The 23,342-nt window shown below is 44.1% G+C and overlaps 1 protein-coding gene across 1 annotated transcript; it reads right to left on the reverse strand.

Annotated features, from left to right (window-relative positions):
* Window positions 1-39: 39 nt before the first annotated feature.
* On the reverse strand, window positions 40-17,574 carry LOC311496488 (E3 ubiquitin-protein ligase RNF19A-like). Its single transcript, XM_084556368.1, has 9 exons — window positions 16,579-17,574; window positions 7,594-7,802; window positions 7,299-7,443; window positions 7,023-7,185; window positions 4,243-4,357; window positions 3,742-3,903; window positions 3,350-3,563; window positions 3,106-3,249; window positions 40-2,976 (listed from the first exon to the last, which is right to left on the reverse strand). Exons 1-9 carry the CDS (start codon window positions 17,298-17,300, stop codon window positions 2,169-2,171), a joined length of 2,682 nt encoding a protein of 893 aa, XP_084412494.1. The 5' UTR covers window positions 17,301-17,574; the 3' UTR covers window positions 40-2,168.
* Window positions 17,575-23,342: the final 5,768 nt, after the last annotated feature.

The following is a 23,342-nucleotide window of genomic DNA, read 5'->3' on the forward strand; positions in this document are numbered from 1 at the left end:
TTGGAAAAAAAAACATAACAAGACATGTCGTAGATATATTTTTTTTATTTTTTGATATGCATTTACACGCATATAGTAAAGCAAAATTACCAAACAAATATACAAATACCTTATTATGCCATTCTGCACAAATTATATCTGGCACTAGTGTTCAAATTAGGATCGAGAAACCGGAGTTTTGGTGAAGAATGACAAAACAAAAACTGAGGAGGAAGAACAAAACAATGTTGTTTTTTTTTTTCCTTCGACGCGGGAGGGAAGGACCTGCAAGCGTGAAAGCCACCGTCCACCTCGGAACCAAATTGAGTGTTCATTCAGTAACAGACCTGGGTCAAAAAATACCATTCTGGCAGAGGTTGACCTGAGCCGACTCGGTGGTCTCGAGCGAACGGACCGCAGAGCAGTAAACACGGGCTCAAGCAAATACTCCGAAAATAAAGAATAAAGAATCTGACGTCACGTCTGCTCAGCAGCACCGCTTGGCAACACAAACAGTAATCACGGAACGAATCAACAGGGAGTTTACCCCCCCCCCTAAACAAACCTATGTATCCCTATTAACCTTTGTGCATTGCAGAACATCAATGTATTAAGAAATACAGGTAACAGTGCAGGTGCCTCGGGCCGGTGTGCAGCCTCGGTTATTTGCGTAGCATTTGTGAAGCGTGTATGAAACGGCGGTCTGTGTGTCTGTATAATCCTGGGTCTCGTCTTCACTCATCCCCGCGGCGTAACGAAAAGGATGCACAATACTGCATCTACAGCTTGACAAGTCCAAGGTATAAGATTTAACAAGAGCCTGAGTGCTGTCTTTGGTAGGCAATTGAAAACTCTTCATTTACCACGTCTACCCCTACAGTACGGTCTGTATGTGAATGAGCATCCCTCCTACACAGACAGACATTCTGCCATCTATTATGAGTTGTTGTTGTTGTTGTTGTTTGCGATCTAGAAGACACAGTGGAGAGAGACGAAGAACACAAACAGCTTCTTGAAGGCACCATGAGTTAACAAAGAAAGATATCAAAGCTCTCTCTCTCTTACTCAGTGAGGCGAAACCATCAGCCTGAATAAATCACGTTTTGAACATTACAAAAACATTTTCTTTGTACAATTTCACAGAATTGACCAACCCATCGGTTAATGTTATAATGACTTAAGAGCATTATCTCGACAACCACGGCCTTCCAGAGACCTTTTTTTTTTCTCAAATCAGAACAAACCCACGCCCGCCTGCCCCGTCCCAACATATGACGACAAGCTTTTTTTTTCTCCACAGAGCAAGATGAGGCTTAGGCCCTGCTAAGTCATCTCAGCACTAAAAACTCAAGAGTTGTAGGCTACAGGTCTAAACTCCGCGGTCACCACATCTGCTCAAGAGCTGCTGAGCACCATCTCCCAGAATGGGACGACAGCTAAAGAGGATCTCGGTCCTGTTACGCGTCGATTTTAGTGCTAAAATGACTCGGGATGTTGAGCCTAGGCCTTAAAATTATACATCAGAGGGTTCATTTTAAACGTCCAGGGGGAAAAAAGGGGAGGAAACAGAAACGTTCCCCTGTTACTAATTTTTTGGGAAAACTAAACCTAAAAAAAAGAGGAAACGGTGAATCATATTGCCTGGTCCCTGTATGATTTCACCTCTGGAAAGCTGAAACATTTACGATTCCTGCATGGTGTTGCATCCACATCGTAGAGCTAAAAATCAAATACTAGCAAAACTGGCACAGTGGTTTTTTTTTGTTTTTGTTTTTTTAAATCGAACCTACACAGATCAACGTTGACGGCGGCCGAATCAGCGGGCCCCGCCTTCTGTTTTTACGAGTGGCCAGGGAGTGAGTGTCAGACATGTATCAGCAGTCTGTGGGCAGCACAGGGAGAAAACAACCAGCATTCACAACCTTAACATTTCTCACACGGCTGCAGCCTTTGAATACGTCCAACAGCCTCCTGACAATCAGTGGACACACAGAGGTCTCTTTTTTTTTTTTTTTTACTAAAGGCTGATTTTCATGAAGGGCACAGAACCCAAAATAACATGTCCCCTTTACAAGGGAATAACAGAAAATGCAGGTTAAACTGTAAGCTATGTTTGTTAGTTTAATGGAGGAAAGTATGTTAAATAAAAACAGTGTCTGTGCAGCACTTAAGGTTTTGAGATTTGTTTTCTATATATCAGTTTGTATACAGGAGTTCTTGGACTGCTGCTGGGTTTGGGCTGCGTGTTGTGGTTGTTGTTGGTGGTTGTTGTTGTTGTTGTTTTCTTTTAGCATCTCTCCGGTGTTGCTGTGAGAGTCCAGCTCAGCGGGGCACACCAGGTTGACATTCTCCTCTGTGATGAAGCAGAGAGGGGAGTGCTCTGCGCCGTGGCCCAGAGAGGAGGTGGTGGAGGAGGGGGAGTGGGGAGTGATAACGGCTCCTTGTCCCATGGAGGAGGACGAGGAGGCAGGGCAGGTCTCCAGGCGGTCGTTCTCTACTTCAGGTAGGGGGCTGACGGTGGCGAAGCGCGTGTGGTAGTCGCCTCCGCTGGAGCCGTGGCTACAGGACGTCTTCATGCTTTCCAAATCAGAGCAGCTAAACTCAGAGAAGTGGCTGGAGTGGGAGTCGGCCACAGACGGCAGGCTGCCGCTCAGCGAGGGAGAGTCGAACTCTGAGGAGTTGGTGCTACGCTGCTCCAGCAGCTGAGCATCCATGTCTTCCCGGGTTTCGTTGATCTTGGTGCCTCCGCCGCCTTTCTTGCGCAACTTGCCCTTGCTTTTTTTGCCGGCAGAGCTGGAGGAGGAGGAGCAGGATGCCTCTTTGGCCCACTTAGCGGTGGTTCCTTTGCCTTCTGAGGAGGTGCAGCCGTTGGAGGGACAGGTCCAGCCACAGCGGCCCATGTGGCTGCCATCGTCCACGCTGCTGCTGCCACTGTGATGCCGTAGTTTGCCGGGTTTGGATTCAATGTCGACCTGGACCTCCATACTGTTCCCATCTCTGGAACAAGTGAGCAACAGGAATACATGAGACAGAGAAGCAGGATTTCTGAAAGGACACCATCTGAACCACAGCAACACTGGACAGACTCCTCCCTAACTCCTTTATCCAGATAAAAATGATGCTCACCTGTCGAGGGGCATGTAGGCATTAAGAATGGATCCAGCCATTGCTTTGGTGCTAGCGTTGTCGCTGATTGTACCCAGGCTAACGGTGCCAGACTCTCCACTGAGACTGCAACGCTCCTTCTGCACATCAGCCTGCACCTCCAGCCTAGCAACATATGAAGCAAGGTTCAGACAAAGAAGGAGAGAACCAAAACCAAAGCTGCATTTACATTTAAATCAAACTGCAGGCGTTTCTATTTCATCACCTGTTTAGGTAATTGACCATGGCGCTGCCTGACAGGCTGCCTGTGATGCTGGCTCCAGCCAGGGCCATGGTGGAGGCCGTCTCGCTCAGATTGTCCCTGATGGCCCCCAGACGGTCCATATGGCTGCCGCTGGCACTCAGGCTGCCAGTCAGCCCCCCAACACTGCCTTCACCTATACTAGGGTTATTCCTGGTGTCTGCCACAGATGTAGTATCTGCACGGAAGATGAAAAAAGATATAACAAAACTTAAATTCCATTCACAAAACGACATCTAAAATTCTGAATAATTTTTCTGTGGAGGAGTAGATTTAATTTATCCTGGTACTCAACAGTCAGTAAAAAGTAAACGTTGCCGTTGGTTGCTGCTGAGTGTCAGTGGGGGGAAACTTACCGGTGGCTGCTGCACCGCTGCCAACATTCATGTCATTCTCGTCGTCAAACTCTATGCGAACTCCTTTTCCATTCCCAGCGGAGACGCCACACCCTCCGCTACGGCACAGAGAGATGGGCACGACGCCGTAGACGTAAGCAAGCATGATGGGAACTCCGATGCCTGCAGCGGGAAAGACACACACAGCAGAGACATGTTAGGCCGGGGCACGGAGAAAACAACAGCGGAGGCCAGTGCGGCTGACGCAAGTAAGTCAAAACAGTATAAATCTCCTTCGGTTTTCCCATCTTTGTGTAACAGCTCATGAGAAATTACGACTTTGAAAACAAACTTTTGCATAAAACGAACTTAAACGTTAAACAAAATAAATCCCCGGGAGCCAGCAAAGTCAAACAAGGGCAGAGTGTGTCAATAAAGATCTGCAGGCAGGCAGGCGGAGAGTCTGACCGAAGAGAAAGCCAGACAGGGAAAGAGGAAGGACAGGTTGGAGGACAGACTGACCGACAGTGACTGCGGCCACCACTGGTGACACGATGACAGAGAGAGTCACTCCACCAGCAATCACAAGGTTCCTCTTGTGGTTGGAAATGTCTTTGCCTTCATAACGGTTATGGATCTGAAAAAGACAAAAAGGGAGAAATGGGAGTCACACAAAAGCCCACAAACCAATGCCAACCAACTTGTGTAGCTATTTGTTTAACGTATGTTTATTTCACCCGTCTGTACACACTTAAGGCTCATTTAGGGTACTGTGGGACATAGATGCCGCAACCTACGCCAGTGTGACCCATGTGTACTTGTGCGCTCGTCAGTCTGGCTAGTCCGCGCCGTGTCTTCTTTTGCCAGTCAGGTTAATTTTTTGTTTATACTTCCTGCTTCACTTTCAACAATGGCGACTGAAACCTTCGCCCAAACACGAGTCACACAAACGTTTGTATCTCCGAACCTCCTCAGTTAACCTTTTCCCCCACGTGTCCCACCTTTATTGAATTACGAAGATGGAGAAACAGCAGGAAACACACTACTACCAAGCGAACCAATCACAGCTCTTGTGGTCTGCGACGCTGCGGGACGTAGTTACATTTCTGGGGAGGAGCACGTCAGCAGTGGCACTACGCTCCGTGTCTGTGTGTGCTCAGCTTGAAGGGACGACAATTAGTCATTCGCAAAACAACATGACTACGCCTCATAATCTCAGTTCCAGATAGCAGACTGGATTTTAAATTCATGTATATTGATATATTTATATTTCAACATAAGTTAAAACGCTAAACACTATGTAAACTAATTAATGGGAGAATGTAAGAGTTTGAAAATAGTTTCTTCATTAACAGATTTCATGTTAAAATGTGTTATTACAAGAAAATGTGCGGGAACCTCCTAAAGGGATCAATAAAGTTGTCTATCTATCTATCTATCTATCTATGTTTGAGTGAAGACGATGGTTAATCCAAGGATTTATCGATTACTTGAAAAAAATAACCAGTAGTTTATCATGTACTATATAAGAGAGTAAAAAATTATATATATTTTGAGGAATTTGGGACAAAAGGAGCTTTTGACGCGGCACCAATGTCAAGGAATTGTTAAAAACAAATCTTGCTGATGGTTAAGAAGTAGCACTAGAAGAACATCTGGCAGAAAAGTTATAGAAGAAAAATTATTTAAGGATCAAAACAGCAACACTGGACCAGAGCTACGAATTAAAACATCAATAGGACTGCGTGAACAATGGAAATATATCAATCTATCTGCCATCTGGTTTTGTTACTGGTAGAATTTAATACTGAAAACTCTTGCCAATAAATATTTAAGTGACTGTGAGACAAAAAAAAAAAAAAAAATATAAGAAAAATGGTTAACAGAAGTGTCTGCTGCTCGGAACCCAGACAATAACTCATATATGACAAATAAACAAAAAATATTAACATCTAAAAAAGCCTGAATGTGCTGTTGAAAACAGTTAACAATTACAAAGAACTGTTGATATGAAACTTATGACACATCGTGCCAGAAACCGGCTTCGGCATGGGTTTAGTGAGTCACCAGGACGCAGGGTTAACATCAAGACTGAACAGCAACCTTCATTTAGTCATGTGGAATGAAGGTGATTCATGTCCAGATGTCTGACATGGGTCATGTGATCACTACAGAACGTAGTCTGTTTTTTTTTTTTTTTTTGAGGGTGGAAGAATAAATTGTTGGCTCTGGCTTCTTCTTGGCCGGCTTGAGCGGGGGAATTCTGGAGAGTCTGAATTCTTTCATTTTATTGTAATGTGAAATTCTTATTCTAAACAGACCTCGATTTGAGAGCGATACACCACAAGAGTTTATACACAAGACACACCGGTTGCTGACAAATGACCTAAGCTGGCTTGAGGTATTTTCAGAGCCTGGGAAAAATAAGAGGACTGCGTGTGCACAGATTTTTTTTTTTTAATATAACTAGCTGGCTAGTGATTGATGCAGTGTTTGTTTCTTTGATGATTGCAATAACTGTGCCCTGTGTGAAGTTACCTATTATAAATCTAAAGTGTAACAGATCTGAATAAGCTCTCAGTGTAGTCTAGGCTTTGAACAGGAAAACATATTGTCCTCCAGGTCAAATTTGACCCGTCTCAAATGTTTCAGTATCACATAATTTGACATAAAGGTCTCCCTTGTGCCTCAAAAACAGTTGTGTCTCATCAGAGAATGGACATGGGCGTTTTGAGGGTGTCCTGTGGTGTCTGGCAACACGATGCTGTTAGTGGGGGGCCTTTGAGGGGAGGGGCCTCTGTGGATCATCCCACAGACACTTGATCAGTTTGGGATCTAGTGAATTTGGAGGCCAGGTTGAGTTGTTCCCGTTTTTGCGTGTGTGTGTCTGTGTCAGGCTGCATCCTGCTGGGGATGGCTGCTTCCTTCAAGGAGTGTCATTGCTATGGGATGGGGGGGCCTGGTCTGGTCTAGGTGGGTGCTACATGTCTAAGTAACATCCACATGAAGCTGACTTCCAAAAGTTTCTCAGCAGAACATTGCAGTGTCGCAAGATGGTCGATGTTATTTACTTCTCCTGTCAGCGGTCATAATGTTAAGTCTAATTGGTGTATAGTAATTAGTTGAGAAGAAGCTGGCCAAAAATGTGTAGCGCATAATTATTTCATTTTAGGATTTATAAAAAGTCGAACAGACCGGGTCAGTTTTTACCCAAGAGGACTAAAGTTGCATGCTCGACAGGATGACAACACGATACTGTACGTTTCAAACTACTTTGCATGTTTGTGTTTTTGAAGTCTCACCTTTCTCCCCACATATACAGGTATGCCAATAATCATGGCGGGGATAGCTACACCGGCGATGAGTGCGATGCCAACGGGAGCGCCGACAAGTGTTCCCAACTGCCAAAGAATCTTTTTCTTCCTGCTCCACGGCTTCTTTCCCCAGAAAGTACAACCTGACGGACTGAGGCGGAGGAAAGGAAAGAAAATGTTCAGAAACTTTCTTTGCTTTACATGTTTAATAATAACTTCAACAGTGCCTGTGTGTGTGTGTGTGTGTGCTGTGGAGATACTGACCTCAGGTAGTGCAGGTCTGAGATCTCCTTCATGCAGAGCCAGCAGAACTCGCAGCCGCACACGGCACAGGTCATGTGGTTACAGCTGCCGTCGTTCATCTTGATAATGTAAGCAGCACAGCGTGGGCATGGCTTGATGTCGTCAGCTGAGAAGAAACAACAATTCAAGGTTACGGTGATGGATGCCATCAATTAAAAACATTAGAATAACTATCTGAGATGTCAGGCTGTGTGTGTTTGCGTGTGTATCTGATCTTGCATGTGTGCTTTTGTGAGTTTTTTTTTAATAATCCAACCTGCAGCTCCACTTTCTTGACTGTAGCTGAGGGATGACGAGCGCACCGTTCTCAGACGGAGGCTCTGGGCTCTCTGCTGTCGCGCCGCATCGCAGGTCTGGTTGGGATGCCACAGCTGCTTACAGTGGTAACAGAACTCCGTGCCGCAGCCCTCCCTGCCACACGTGATCTTTGGACAGCTGGCACAACCGAAAGCTATCACCGCATATCTGGAGGAGATAAAAAAACAAAACACTTATCAGGTCAAATACACAAACGGTGCCATCTGAATAAAAGAAAATGTCAGCTATTAGCAACTGATGGATGTATAAATAAACGCTACGCTTGTAACATGAAGGTGTGGTTTCCCTTATCTTCAGTCACACTTGTTTGTGTGTGTTCGCTATCAAGAAACAGCCAATTACAAATAGTTTTATAATATAGTTTTTGGTTTTCAATCCACTGGCCTTTGTTGGTGATGACAGAGAGAGAATTTTTTCTTTTTAAAGTCCTTTGTAGAGGCTGCTTTCTCAACTACTGTCACAAAAACCTTAAAAACAACAAAGGAAGACTGTGGCCTAGTTAAATGGTCATAAAAGAGAAGCTTTGAGTGCAGGCCTGAGGCATGAAAGTTCACTGTTTGTATTTTCTCAAACAAAATGACATCAAATAACAAAAGGTGTGACATTTTTTGGGGTTTAACCAGTATCATATTACGTCTGATTCACCCAATAGCTGCGTCTCCTTCAACTGTGCCTGTTCTTTCAAACATAGCCCCCCGCACAGCAAATCACAAAACAGCGTCAGTATAACAGAGTGACAGCAGAGGCGATCAGATAAATCTGTGCAACGATGACAGCTATGTAGCAGCTAGCTATCCGGTTTCAAGGGGGGAAACCCTGGAGTGCGTCACGCAGTCGTATGTGAGTGTGGCAGAAGTCTACCAACCCCCTTCCCCGCCCCGCCCCCGGTGACTGACCCGAGGATTACGTTTCAATCACAAAGCCACGGAGAGCCTGGGAGACTTCCTCTGCTGTGGATCAATTTACTCAACCGAGAACTGTGTCTACAATGCAGACAGAGAGAGGAATAGCTGAGACGTCTCAGTCTTATTTAAACCCCCGGTGCTAAACATTATACAGACCAAAGCAAATGCAGTCTTTTCCCACACATAGACTCCACTCAGGACGGCTACTAAAGCATATTGTATTAAAAGCATCAAAACTACTTTCAGTGACCCATCTTAAGATGTTTTTTTTTTTTTATGAGTTCGAGAGAATCACATCATTCGCATTCAATTAACTTGTGGACAATTTCCCGACACAGAATGATCTGCTGACTGTTGCACAAGTTTTCCAGAGAAACACAGAAACAGAAAAAAAAACATTCTCTGGAGTTTCATCAGAACATGCAGACGTGGTGTTGTTAGCTCAGCGCCGAATGTTTACTCCCCGAATCAACATTCAGAGTATTAAAATAAAGTAACTGAAAACTTAAGTAAACCCATATATGAAGGCCAAATAAGTCTGACCAGTGCGATTAGTCATCCAGTTAAAATGTTTTGTTTTGGTTCTCGGCTTTAACTGTTACTGTGGCAGCTCATGAGGGTCAGAAGAGATAACTGTAGCTAAAGAAGAGACAGAGGAGAGCCAACAGGCATCATTTAATAATTACCACTGCCATGGCTTTAGGGCTATGGTGTGGCGATAATTATGTGAGCCCACAGTAGGGTTGGGCGGTATGACGGTATAATACCGTGTGACGGTATAAAAGTGTCTACCGGTAGAGATTTTGCAATACCGTTTATACCGGAGAAAGAGCAGACGTCTGCGGCGTCTCTCCGAGTCGCTGTAATTACGCCGCCTCGACACACGGGGCGCTGCAGGCATTGCAGCAGACTGCTTGGCGCGGTTGCACGAGCACGACGAAGAAGAAACAGCTTTACCTTAGTCAGAGCCCGTCTACGGAGAGCCTTGCCACTCTCTATTAAGTCCCATTTCGGGTTGCAAAGGGGTGGAAAATTTCCGGTAAATTTCCAGAAACTTTCCATGGGAAGTTAAACTGGGGAATTTTGGAAATATTCCAAATTAGAAACTTTCCATGGGAATTATGGGAATTATTGGGAATTATTGGGAATTTATGGGAATTTATGGGAATTATGGGATGACAATTGATGTATAAATTCTTGTATGGTTACAGAAAACCGTCTTGCAGGAGTCAGAAGAAACAGCATCAAATTTGAGGTAGCTACCACCATAATTAGCTAGCCTCTTAAATGGTCAATGAAATGAAAAATAGCTTTCATTTAGCACCTAACTTACCAGATAGTTAGCTACTGTATTAATACATTTTTATTTAATATTTGCAAGTTAAACATTAGTAACGTTATAGATCAAATATATTTACCCCATGATATTATCAAAACTTACTTGACTTTATATAGTCCGCGGGCTCAAATGTGTGGCTTCAATAGTCTTGTGCTTTGAGCTCAAAAGTGTGGCCTCCAGGCTTCAAGAAATCACCTGTGCATGTGATGGAGGAATGCACAGTGCATGTAGGGGGCGTGGCCTCAATAGCCCTGCAGTAAGCAGTGTGCTGTGTGCATGTGATTGAGGAGTGTACTTGCATTAAATCTGGTTGTTTTAGCCAAGACTATGCTACAATATATTCCCCCCAACTATATTTAAGTTCCCTGTTAAGGGCCAACCTTCAATTTTGTAAATTTCTTATTTATTCCTGTTTATTCCCATATATTCCCATTAATTCCCGTTAATTCCCATATATTCCCGTTAATTCCCATGGAAAGTTTCCAACTTTGAAAATTCCCGGAATTTTGCAACCCTAGTCCCATTGTAACGAATTTTGGTTGCAGTTCCACCAGATTTCCACTGGGGGCGATCGCCATGAGTGCAACATGAATGGGAGTCTATGGAGCTAAACGGCTAAATGTGTCTCTTTCACCCGATTGTCGTTGAGAAATCTCAGATTTGATTGTAGGTTTTGCAAGTTCAACATGGGTTATAGGTCAAAAGTTGAATGAACGAGAACTTATGTCCTTTCGATTTCTTACAGGTTGAGTTGTTGTTGCCCATAACACGCTAGCATTGTGCTAATGAACGCTGATTGGTCAGTGAAGGACTGATTACGACCAGAGATACCGCTTGACGGCATCGTGGCATCCGAAGCGGGACCAGAATGTTAAGGCGGACTTTTTCGCCCAAGTTTTTTTTTTCAACGTAACAACTTTTAAAACAACAAAACAAAAACTCTTCTACCACGTGTAGGTACCTGTGTCAGCTGTGTTGTCCATGCCTCGAGAGAAAAGAAAGTGCAGAGCACGAAAGCACCAAAGCAGTGACTGAAGGATTGCCGTAAAGCAGTATCTGGTCGTACGATGTGTATGACGTCATTGACATTTTAAAATACTTTTTAAAGCAAATAAGTGACTCTAAAAAATCTAACACCCAGCAATGTGTAATTTCTTTGCATCTCCTTTCAAATACAATATTCAAATTACTGCACAAAAAATTATATCCTGAGAAAAGTGGATTTTGAGGGGTATTGCTCCATAGACCGCCATTCATTCTGCACTCGTCCTGAGAGCGCCCTCATATGGAATCAGAGTGGAACTGCAACCAGTTCAGAAGCCGGAAGTTCACTCAGAGTGGCACTTCTCCCCTTATTAGACATTCTTTGCCTGAGTGATAACAATCATGGCGGAGGCGGAGAGTGAACGTCACGAGGAAACGGAAGCAGCTCCACCCACCCATAACGAAGAGGAGGAGGAGGAACTTGTTCCCGAAAAGAGGCGCTACGTCTGTTGTGTTGAACTTTTTCGGATTTAAAAAATCCGACAACGAACAAAAAAAGTGATACTCTGCAAAAAGCGTCGCGCGACTGTTGCTGCTGGAGGTGGAAACACCGGTAACCTCTTCCACCACTTAAAGTTAAAACATGCGAAGAAGTATTATGAAAGCCAAAAGATATTTTCTTTAAAATAATGTTATGCTGCTGTGAGCAAATAAAAATAAAAGAGGAAAATGATCAAATGCGTCAGTATGGTTATTTTAAGCCATTAATTGAATTTACAGGGGGGAAAAAAAAAAACATACCACGATATATACCGTTACCTTGATATGAAATTACTCATACCGCCCAACCCTAGCCCACAGCAACAGCAAGAGATTCCCTCACGTGCAGATCCACGTAGGATCCTTCACAACTTCAAAATCCCTTCACAACATTTAGCCAAGGGAAGAACACTCTCCAAGAACTAGACACACACGATACTGCCAAAAGTATTTGCTCATCTGCCTTTACACGCCTTCATGAACTTAAGTGACACCCCATTCTTAATCCATAGGGTTTAGCATGACACCGGCCCACCCTTTGCAGCTAAAACAGCTTCAACTCTTCAGGGAAGGCTTTCCACATGTGTTCATGGGAAGCGCATTTGTGAGGTCAGACAGTGATGCTGGACGAGAAGGCCTGGCTCACAGTCGTCGCTCTAATCCATCCCAAAGGTGCTCTATCAGGTTGAGGTCAGGACTCTGCGCAGGCAAGTCAAGTTCTTCCGCACCAAAACTTGCTCACCCATGTCTTTATGGACCTTGTCTTTATGGACCTTGCTTTGTGCCCTGGTGCGCGGACATGTTGGAACAGGAATGGGCCATCCCCAAACTGTTCCCACAAAGTTCCTTTCACTGGAACTGAGGGGCCAAGCCCAGCTCCTGGAAAACAACCCCACGCCATAATCATCATAAAAAAAACACAGCACAAAAGTCCACGGGTTCAAGACGTCAAGTATTAGAAATTAAACATATATATTAATGATTTAGCTTCTGAAATTAGAGAAGAAAAATGGCTCTACTACTAAAATGTTTCTTATTATTATAAATCCCAAAGTCTGCATCTCAGTTGCATTTTAATATTTAGATTTGAACTATTGGGGCAAGGTACAGAGCCAAAATTAGGAAAACTCTGTATATTTACCACTACAACACAGCAATTTAATACTTTAAAGTCCCCTAAATGTATATTTCTGGCTGTAATTGTTGAAATGCGCCTTCTTTGCATTTCCTAAGAATGAGCAAACAAGAAGAAAGGACAGAAAAGCTGCAGAGAAATGGGGAAAACTAGAATAGAAGGACATCGTAAATTCCTCTGAGCCACTCCAGAGTGAAAAAATAAATAAATTGCCTGAGCACAAGAGATGCCCACTTGCTCTCAACACAAATGGACACAAATGGGGAGGAAGAATAAAACAAAACTCAAAGAACTCAATGAGGTTTACAAATTACACAGGAAGGAGCAGAAACCAGCCGCCAGTGGTCCACTGAGGAAACGGCCTTAAGTCATCTGCATACACAGGATGAAGACATCTGATAGAGTCAACGGCTACTGTTAAGTTTCATTTTGATTTGATTTGCCACTGTTCCAGGAATGGCACACACAAGCTTTTGCTTTTGCTTTATCTGACTTTATCTGAGTACCAGATGGTGTCAGGGCCCCACAGATTGAAAGGACTGTCAGCTAAGGGCACTAAAATAATCAGGCGAGATAAAATGAGCAGCGCATTAATGAAATAGCAATGTTTACTGTATATATGTGGACAGCTGCGGCTTTCTAGATCCAATCAGAGCAGGAAAAACGCAAAACCTAGTCTATCCTTGTTTCATTCAGCAGCTACTTTAGTTTTTTCTGAAAGCACAATTGAACATGTCATCCCTTCTTACAATTCTTACCCTTAAAATACATTTGTTGCTATTCTGGCCAAGTTTAATAAACAGGACTTCCCACAAAACAAAACATCCAGCTGACCAACTTTTGAAGGTTGCTGTGGCCTCGGAGTAAAGCACAAACAATGCTTCAAGAAAGTCTGCAGGGAGTTTTTTTTTTTTTTTTTTTTTATATACCCACCTGCCTTCAAACAATTCCTGGAAGAAAAGGAAATGGCTGAGTGAGAGTGAGCGAGCGTGTGTGTGAGAGAGAGAGAGAGACGGAGCGAACGTGAGCCTTTCATGCAAAATTGTATAACAGCTGCTAGATTGTCAAAATTGTAAACGAAACAAAATATTATGCCACATTACACCACGGCTTGTTGAGAAAACAATATTTACAAATAATTAAATCTGGTAAATCTGTGTAATGGAGATATGCACAACCTGCAGTTAATGAACTTTGGACACATGTCCACTCAGCTCCACATAAATGAGCTGCCGATTTGATTTGTCAGTGAGTCAGAGAGACTATTTGACCCTGTAGGGTGTCTCTACAAAGACACTGCTGTGATGGCGTATGTAGACAGAAAGGCGGGGAGGGGTTTAGTATATTAAGTTAGTCGTGTTATACAAATGCTCATTTTAATTTACTCTTTTCTTTACTACTACTACTACTACTTTCCACATTTTATTCAGTCAGAAACTTACGACAGCTCAACAGCAACAGAGCTGCTCTTTCAAGTATTGCAGACATTTGGTAATCTATTAAAAACAGGCAAAGTACCAGCGTCCACGTATGAGGAAGTAATTTCAAACTACCTCGACTGAACTTGTTTTAAGATGACGGCTCTGAGACTGTAATTATTTTACGACTTGGGGAGGTGATTTGAGAAACCCAAAGTCCTTATGGGGCAAGTTGTCCTGGGCAGTTATTTCTGAGTAATAACACCAAGCATCTATTCAGACCTGCAAACTCCTCAGCGAGTAGTTTTTATTTTATTTTTTTGTGATTTTAATATGCAGATGACACATTTCTCAGCGTGACTTAACTAAATCAATGTCAAAACATGCTTGAGGTTAAGAGGGGAAGAAAGAGAGAAATAGAGTGGGTTAGTATTACTATAACTCATGATGAGTGGCGGCTGGTGAATTTTTTGTGATTTTCACATACAAACGAAGCATTCTGGTGCATTCTGACAAAATAATAAAGACACAAGTTAACATTCTCTCCCTGTGTTTGTATGTGTGTTTGTGAGAAAGTGAGAGAGAGAGACAGAGAGAGGGAATGTGATTCTAAAATGGGTGAGTGTGTTACGGCCAATCTATTGTGTTGGTAACTTCACTCATAAATCTATCTACAGTCAAATACGATAAAATATAATCTGTGCAACCTTTTATGTGCCCGACGCACACGACAACATCCGTAATGAATATTCAGGTTAGCTCAGAACTCGAGTAGTAGCCGTATATCGCGGAACTCAGGGCCGAGTACCCGGCTAACAATAAGCCTAGCTAACGTTACTAACGTTGAGGTTACAAACCTCCGCTTGTCTTGCTCGCTAACATTAGCCATTTAGCTCGAAGCACAGGCTAACTTTATGCAAGGTCTACGTTCGTGCAGTACTCGGCGTTGACTCGGTCCTAAAAATACAGGAGCAAGTTCTTAGATTCCGATTGGCCCAGAGAAATGTCAATTATAAGAAAGATCCAATAATGTTTTCGCAATTCTAGCCCGCATGGCATGCAGATGAAGGGCAGCACCAGACCCCCCCCACCCCCCGTGAAAAAAAACTCTCCGGTTCTACGCGATTCACGTGAATGACCCAATTCACCAAGAAAACGGCGATTGTCGCCGAAAAGCGACAAGTTTGCAGGTATGATCTATTGGAACGAAGGGAGAATGAGCTATGATTGCAATTTAGTCATCAAGACATAAAACTTGCCTGAATAGAATCACTCATCAAATATCACTAATTCTTAAAGGTGACATAGAATGATTGAACGGGGTATTTATCCTTGATCTGTGATGTGACATGCAGACAACAAAATTTTGGTTGGGTCTGTAATGCCTTAGAAGCTTCCTAAAAACCTCTCTCAGAAAGCTATATTAGGGTGGGGGATTATAAACGCGTGGTTTTGCACCTATTTGGCGCCCCTTCGGGCTTAACTGGCAACCTCATTATGAAATGCAAGCACTTGACGCTGATTGGCTGCATTTGCTGCCACTCAAAAGAATGTAAACTTCGCTATAGAGAGCCGAAGTCCCGCCCCTCTACTTACCGAAGGGAGTTTTGGTCGGTTCTGTACGCGCCAGCATGCGGGACTTGTAGTTCGTTTAATTACGTATTTTCCATAGCGTTTTACTTAACTATCTTGCGACAAACTGTGACATTCTTGACATGTAAAATCATTTTTTATTCTGAAAAACAACATATGTATAATCCAAGGCACAAGTCGATCGGGACCAGAAAATAATTTATCTTTCGCCATAGACTGCCGTTCACAAACGAAGTAGCAGTCTGTGGTTGAATGTAGTTGGAATCCGATTATAAATGAACAGCAGCCACGCATCTCGTGCATTTCTTTCGGTGGGAATGTAATGGAAAGTTTGCACACCGCTTGCACAGCCTGGAAGAGCACACCTCGGAACGCGACTCGCCATTTCGCCTTGAACTCCGCAAGCACTGCTGCAATGTACTTCCCGTTGGAGGCGAGAGGGCGGATGTATGCAAATTATTTTGAAGGGGAGGGAATTGAATGAGAGTGGGGGGGCAGTGAGATACATGTTACGTAATATGTATCCGTTGTTCAGATTGGGCCATTTTCTGGCTGACATTTCTAAAGGAGGAATTTCTATGAAACGGAGATGTTCAGAATGTCTAGCACTTTTCGTATGTTCGTGAATGCGGGCAGACTACCGTTATTCAACTAAGACAAGGTAAAAACGTTTTTTCATTCTCTGTCACCTTTAAATTGCTTAAAGAACTTGATAACTTGGCCCAATAAAAAAACATTTTGTTTTTTTTTGCACTGTCCACTATTACGCATGTGCAAGGCTTCATGACAGCAACTTCCCTTTATGCAGTAATGTCAACATCTCATCTCCCAGTTGAGCAATTAATAAAAAATGCCACGTTAACTCACATTACGATACGTTAAGCCAATATAACTGCACTTATTGTTAGAAGTCTGTCTGCACATCAGTACAGGAGAAGGTATCGATAAACTCTACTGTTTGCATGTGTCAGTGTCAGTGTATGTGCCTGTGTGTTCGTGGACCGCTTACCCACAGTCTGGTGCAGGGCACCAGCGACAGTCTGGATCAGCCACCAGCCACCTCCTCAGCATGAACTCCTCGTACTTCTCCATTAATGCCCGGTCTCCCAGGATCATGCAAATGTCGTGCGGGTTGAAGCGCTCCGAGCACTCGGGGCAGCTGATGTTGACGCGCGACTCTGAGATCTCGATTCGCAGGTACTGGCGCAGGCAATCGATGCAGGAGCGGTGGTGACAGGTCATGATGTCGGGAAAGTTATCCCTGGAGTGGCGCAGAAGGCACAGCGGGCACTCCAGGAGCTCGGACCCCGTCCCGCCCCCTACTTTGGAGGAGGAGGAGATAGAGGAAGAAGGCCCCGAGGCAGATGAGGTGGAGGCAGCAGCAGCAGCAGCAGCAGAAGCAGTAGAGGCAGCTCCGGTCTCAGCCACAGAGAAGAAGGCAGAGTTCTTGTCGTTACACATCTCCGAGTGGATGCTCTCGATGCTAGCGATGCCATCCACCCCTCCTAGCCCTCCAAGTCCAGGATGCTGGAGCTCTCGCGACCTCTGGCGTCCCGATTTGGACTCCCTTCCTCGCCGTCTGAAAAGAGAGGCCAAGGAGAGACGCCTCTTCTTGGGGGCCTTCTTCACAGAGGGAAGAGAGATGGAGGAAGCAGTGGACTGTAGGTCCCGGTCAGAGCCCATCACCCCACCACTGCCACGGCCCAGCTGCTGGTGCTTCTGCAAGCTCATCTCTCCGGAGGGAGGGGAGGGGTGTGCCAGTGGGGAGCCAGGGCTGGGCAGCCTGTCTCTCACATGGGAGGGGAGGTCTTGGATCTGGATGGGGCTGGGAGAAGGGGTGAGGTGGTGGATGGGGGAGGGGGAAGGTGGGCCAGGGTGGGGGGACAGGGCTCCGGAGGGCCCGTCTGCGCTTAAGACATGGTGGCTTCTCCTGATCAACCTCGTGGTCACATCTAATAGCCGGATTTTGGCGAAGGGGTGGGGGTCACCTGCTGTGAAAATGGTGCAACAGAACCTGGAGAAAGGGAGAGAAGACAGGAAATGTCAGTATGGTTGGGTAATAAATTGCAATAACTACCCAACTGAAGATGTTTAAAACTAAAGAATGCACGATATACTCAAGTAATAGTCATTTTTTATGTTCTTTAATAGTTGTAAAACATAATCATTGTTAGCGTATAGTCTGCTAGTTTTCTTTTTAATCTACCTTCTGCTTCTTTTACTGTCGAGTCACCACGATTAACTGCACCACTAGACCGATCCTTTTAATACCTAACAACTGTTTATTTTTACCCTTCAGTGAGTTTAGATTACCTTGTCCAAGTCCAACCTTGACTTCAGACTTTCCTCCAATATGCACATGATCGTTTTTTTTGTAAAGATAACGCTTGACATTTTGTTGGATATAACAAAAACAACCTATTCAAGTGTTTTGAATGTGCTTATACAATAAGCTGCATTATTATAAAGGACTAGATGTTGACATTTTGAGAGCGTCAGGGAGAGATGCGAGGAGAGGGGACAGAAGGCTGACAGCCTTGACAGTATTGACGCAGACAAGACAGACAGCACTCGATTGGTCCGTAACATCAACAGTGACAAGGCTTTGGGCCCAAGACCATCCTCTGCTGATAATGACCAAACAGGAGGACGTGTGAGATAATGCAGAGCAGAGCGAGGGTTTGGTCGAGGTAAACGGGTTTCTGAAGCACCAGCAACGTCTGTACATCACACCTGGGGTGGACATAATGTCCGATATAAATATCACACCAACGACGGGCTCTGCATCTGAATGTTGACAGACCTTTGCAGGCTAGATCTAGTAGTTTCACAATTTCCTGTATGACAAAATGCTTCACTTCTCTGTAATCTCCATGTCTAATTGTGTGCGTTTATGTATATGTTCACTCAGTCGGATTCTGAGACAATCTAAATTCCCTATGCACTTGAGAATTTCACACTTTTGAGACACAGAGAAAGGTGCAGTGCACAACGGCAGACGTAAAATAATCTGACTGTTACCAGATTATTGAGGCGAGAACTATCGTTAGATTTTAAGATACAGTAAAAGTATAATGCTGTACCAGTATTATTCTTACTATTGTTGCTGACTGCATCACAATTGACCTATGGCTAAACCACGCCCCCTCCACTCACTCGGACAAACAATCAACATTCGATGACAGGCGCTATGGCAACTTTCACAGAAAGAGACATTTGTCAGGAGGCTATCGATGATTTTTGGAGTCAGAAGGATCACATTTCATCTCGAAGTGACCAAAAGGGTCTACACTATGCGTTGGAAGGTTATATTAATGATGTTATCATTGAGAAGGTCGGTTAGAAGCTTCTACTTCAGGCAAAAATCTACAGGTCTCAGTGCAAACGTGAAAAACCCCATCTCGTTGCCATCACCATCTCAAACAAGATAGAGGATCAGCATTGTTCATGCACTGCAGGGTAAGAAGTGTGATTTACTTTCACTTTATTCATTTATTACTTTCAGTTTATTAATCTAACTTGACGTGACTTGTAAAATATGCTATCGTAGTTGCTACTAGCTTATTTTTCATCTAAACCTAGCTTGAAGCTCCGTATTAGCATAGCTAGATTTTTCTTCTGCTAAAGCAGCGCTTTGTAATATACTAGGCTTTGCTAAACATCTGTTAACAGTAACAAGTTCCATGTCTTTGATCTGACACATCATTGGGATTGAATCCATAGGGAACCGGGTTACTGCTCCCATGTTATTGACGGCTCACTTGACCGCAGTCTTTGGAAAGGGTAAAAAATAGACACCGTCGTCGCCCATTTTGACCATTTTAAACTTAAAATGTCACGAAAAAACATATAAAAACATATAAAAATGAACGAAAACTGACTAACTGCAATGCATTTCAATGGACGTGGAAGCAGAGAATGTCCGAGTGTATTGGGTTAGCTATGCGCACTGTGATTGGCTCATCGCGTTTGGGGGCGTGGTTTAGCCATAGGTCAAGTTCCTCATTTGTGATAAGTCACATGCTACATAAAAATATCATCAAAAATATGATCAACTCGTTCTTTTGGCCAGCCTTTGTGCTACTAGCCTGGTCGTTACCATCCTACGTTTCCGCCCAAAATTTGATTTCGGTCTCGCACGTTAGTCTGGCCCAATGTAATAGGAATCTGTCTCCGTAATGGGCGGATGCTTATTTTGAGGTTTAAAATCATTGGAGTTCCCTTAACCAATCAGCAACGTTTGGTAATGACGTATATTGTGCGCCGGAGTTCAGGCTCTTACGCTCACCACTTCCGCTTCCAGTTCAAGTTTCCCGGCCTCTCTAACCTGGTCTTCCATAAGGGCGACGAGGGGGCACACAACAACGGCCATAGCATTCGGTCTCCCCAGTCTCTCCATTACTCACGGGACCATTTGATAAATCAAACTTTTCCCAAAGCCAGTTGGAAGGAGAGCTACGACGTCCTTGCCATTTATAAAATTGACAAGACAAGCCTCTCGTTCTGGTTTTAATTCCGCGATGCTCTCGAAAGTTGAGACAACTTCGCGGATGGCTTCTAGCGTCTCTTCCTCCGTTCGCCGTTGTTGCCATGCTGTTGAACGACAAGCTTCGCTGGACTACAAGCAACTCGGCAGGCGAGTTCCGCGTCATCACTCAACTGTTCGCTGATTGGCGCGGTTGTGTAAAACAAGAGAAGGCTTAAACTTTACACAGAGGTTTTATCACAAAAATGTACGTTTTCTTGATTCCACATCTGTCCTGTGCTTTGTGTTATGGGAGTGGTGTTGAGGTAGGTGAGGAAAAATAAATGGCTAAGATTATTTTAGGGGAGTGTTGATACTAAGGTCCAGCTTGCTAATCGGGTGTCCATCCCTCAATGTGTATGTGTGTGTGTTTATCTGTGTCTTTGGTTACACCTTGGCACTGAACCATGCAATGGAAACACAAGCAGAGTAGCGCCAAGGGGGACACACACACACACTGCTGAACTACCTACACAAGCTGTATGTAAGAGAACATGCTCTCTCACACATACTGTACATGCGATACGTTCATAAGCACTTGCTGTAACTTGCAGTAAAACAGAACATCCACAAATCTGTCAATCTGCACCCGCTATACGAGAAGATCAAAAGCAGCACTCAGCACAGCAGCTGTGCAGCTGCAACCAAACCACTGACACGACCAGCGCCGCACTGTTCTCAAGCACAAGCTACTCATTCTCCCCCTCACAATCTCGTTCTCTCTCTCCTCTCATTCGCACACAAACTCGGCAAGAGGCAGAGATTTCCTCCCCGTTTCACAGCTCAAATCCTCTCGCTATGAGCCGGGGCTAAAAGCAGGAAACACTGATGTGGTAGGAAGGACTGGCCTTTATTTAACTTACCAACATTGAGAACTGAGAAGTTACAGGTACACTGAATCAGACAGAGCAAAAGGCACAAGCTGAATATTTTTTCTTCAAGGCCGCTGCAGTCAATCAGAACCACTGCACTGAGAGGAAGATGTAAAAACGTAGAGTGTGTAGTAAACTAAATGTCAGAGGCTAATAGTTCTCATTCAACCATGAAAAGTCGACTGTGCTTTATCCTGACCTGGATGCCTGTCACAAAGCCACCACTGTATCCAAATTAGCCAAGGAGACCCTGCTTGGGCTTATCTCAGCTGAGCAGACAGATGTGTGAGCACGTATCCGACGAGAGGGCTGATGATGCAGGGGAGTCTAAACCAGCTGTGTCATCTGAAGGCTGTGGCGAGTTTCTCACTCACTCACACAATAATGACGCCTATGTCAGCACCTTGGCTGCAGGTTGTGGTCAGCGACGCAAGCTTTTCTCATTCAGTGTGCCGATTTAAGTGCCTTAACACAATCCAAATCTGCCCAGTGTGCCTGCACCTGTGGGAAAGAGCTCAGTGACACAGAACGATAAAAATAAAAAAGAGCAAAATGTAAAATAACAACTAAAAAAAAATGTCTATCATAAATATTAACTCGCTAATGTGGCTGTGAGCCGAGGACTGAATAATACACAATCTAAGCCTATAAATAAATGAAATTGGTAGCTCTCAACGGAAAGCTTGGGATCAGTTTCCACTAGTTGTAACCGCACGCATATTTTTCCAGATCCGTCCAGTACAAGGAGTTCAGGTTGAGATTTCCACAGTTAAGTAATTCCTCTGATCCAAATAATGACAGACATCTAGCGAGAAATACATGAACAAAAACGTCTGGAAAGTAAGTTTCACCAGGCACATTATACTTCAGTTGTTGTCTATTAGCTACAGCTTGCTAAGCGAGTTAAACAAGACAGCTGAGAAATGAGAAATGTTTTGAAAATATTCTACTCCCTTACACGAGCTGCCTTCAGACGTGACCTGAGCAGAAACCCGTGAGAAAATGGCGTTCAGCTCAAAGACGCAGAGTAGCTATACCTGGTAATTTGCTTGGATCGAGATCAGATCACATTCGCAACACGTAGAAACTCTTCCAGAGTCTGTTTGTGACTGGACTGAGACCAAAACAAACTTGGTGGGGTTGTGCGCAGTGATTGCTGTGTTCACACCTCCTAAATTAAACCGAAACAGCGGTTCAGACGCACTACAGCGCGTGATTCACACGGACTAAGCGCTGTAGGTGAGTGTAAGCACCCTGAAGTCCCTGCAGGGTTGGCCGTCGTAGTGAAATGCGGAAAACCAAAGACTCCCCTCACCTACGGATATACTCCAGTAAGTTGATGCCAAACTTCCTATTTTTACTGGAGGTACCATAAATGCAGTGGCTGCTCAGGATAATGAACAATAACAACAACAAGTGTGGAATGCAGCAACAAGTCCGCTGCAAGTGTGAAAAAAAAAAAATGTCTCACCAAAAGTTGTGTTTGAGTGTGATAATCAGAGGCAAACCAAAACCAGAACCAAAACCATCTGTTCTGAGAGAGTACAGAGAAGATTCAACTAGGGCTGCAACAACGAATCGATAAAATCGATAACATTCGATTATTAAAAGAGTTGGCAACGAATTTCATTATCGATTCGTTGTGTCGCACGATTATTATGCCACGGAGATGTTTGTTGTATAAAAAAAAGTTGAGTTGAGCGCGGAGCGGACGTAGGAAAGACATCAGAGAGACCGTTGTTTTGAAATAGGGCTGCAGCTATCGATTCTAGGGCTGAAACGATTCGTCGAGTTACTCGATTAACTCGATTACAAAAAAATGCTCGAGGCAAAAACTCTGCCTCGAAGCCTCGTTAAATTCCTATGACGCGCACTATACGCGCAGGGATCTGAGTTTTCCACACGGACCGTTGTTTTGGAAGCACGGAAGCATTTATGCGAGGCACACCACTACGTCTGGTTTTTGAGCTCGTTTCTGTCCCTTTTTTTATTAAATACCGGTCCATTTTGTGTTTTACGCTAGCGGAGCTTTCGTCGCCTGCCTGCAAACGTGCGCTGCGGTCAAGTTTTGTAAACAATGCCACATGGCCGCTTTCATTCGCGCTTTCCGTGATTCAGCTGCGTGAAATGTATTATAACTTATGAATGTAATGATCACAAACTTTAGACATTTTCTGCCGTTTATGGGCATCTTTACTCTCCGCCATCGTGCCAAATAAATTCAAAATATATCACGCGCTACTGGTGTGCCTCGCATAAATGCTTCCGTGCTTCCAAAACAACGGTCCGTGTGGAAAACTCAGATCCCTGCGCGTATAGTGCGCGTCATAGGAATTTAACGAGGCTTCGAGGCAGAGTTTTTGCCTCGAGCATTTT

This window comes from Chelon labrosus (genome assembly GCF_963514085.1).
Source record: "Chelon labrosus genome assembly, chromosome: 12".
Taxonomy (NCBI): Eukaryota; Metazoa; Chordata; class Actinopteri; order Mugiliformes; family Mugilidae; genus Chelon; species Chelon labrosus.

Bases quoted from the DNA above. Each gene is read 5' to 3' on its own strand.
- LOC311496488 (XM_084556368.1), bottom strand. From the start codon at position 17,300: ATGAGCTTGCAGAAGCACCAGCAGCTGGGCCGTGGCAGTGGTGGGGTG. The intron at 4,358-7,022 runs GTGAGACTTCAA...TGTCTTTTTCAG, and splicing joins CTGTATATGTGGGGAGAAAG to ATCCATAACCGTTATGAAGG. The intron at 3,904-4,242 runs GTCAGTCTGTCC...TTCCCGCTGCAG, and splicing joins GGTGGCCGCAGTCACTGTCG to GCATCGGAGTTCCCATCATG.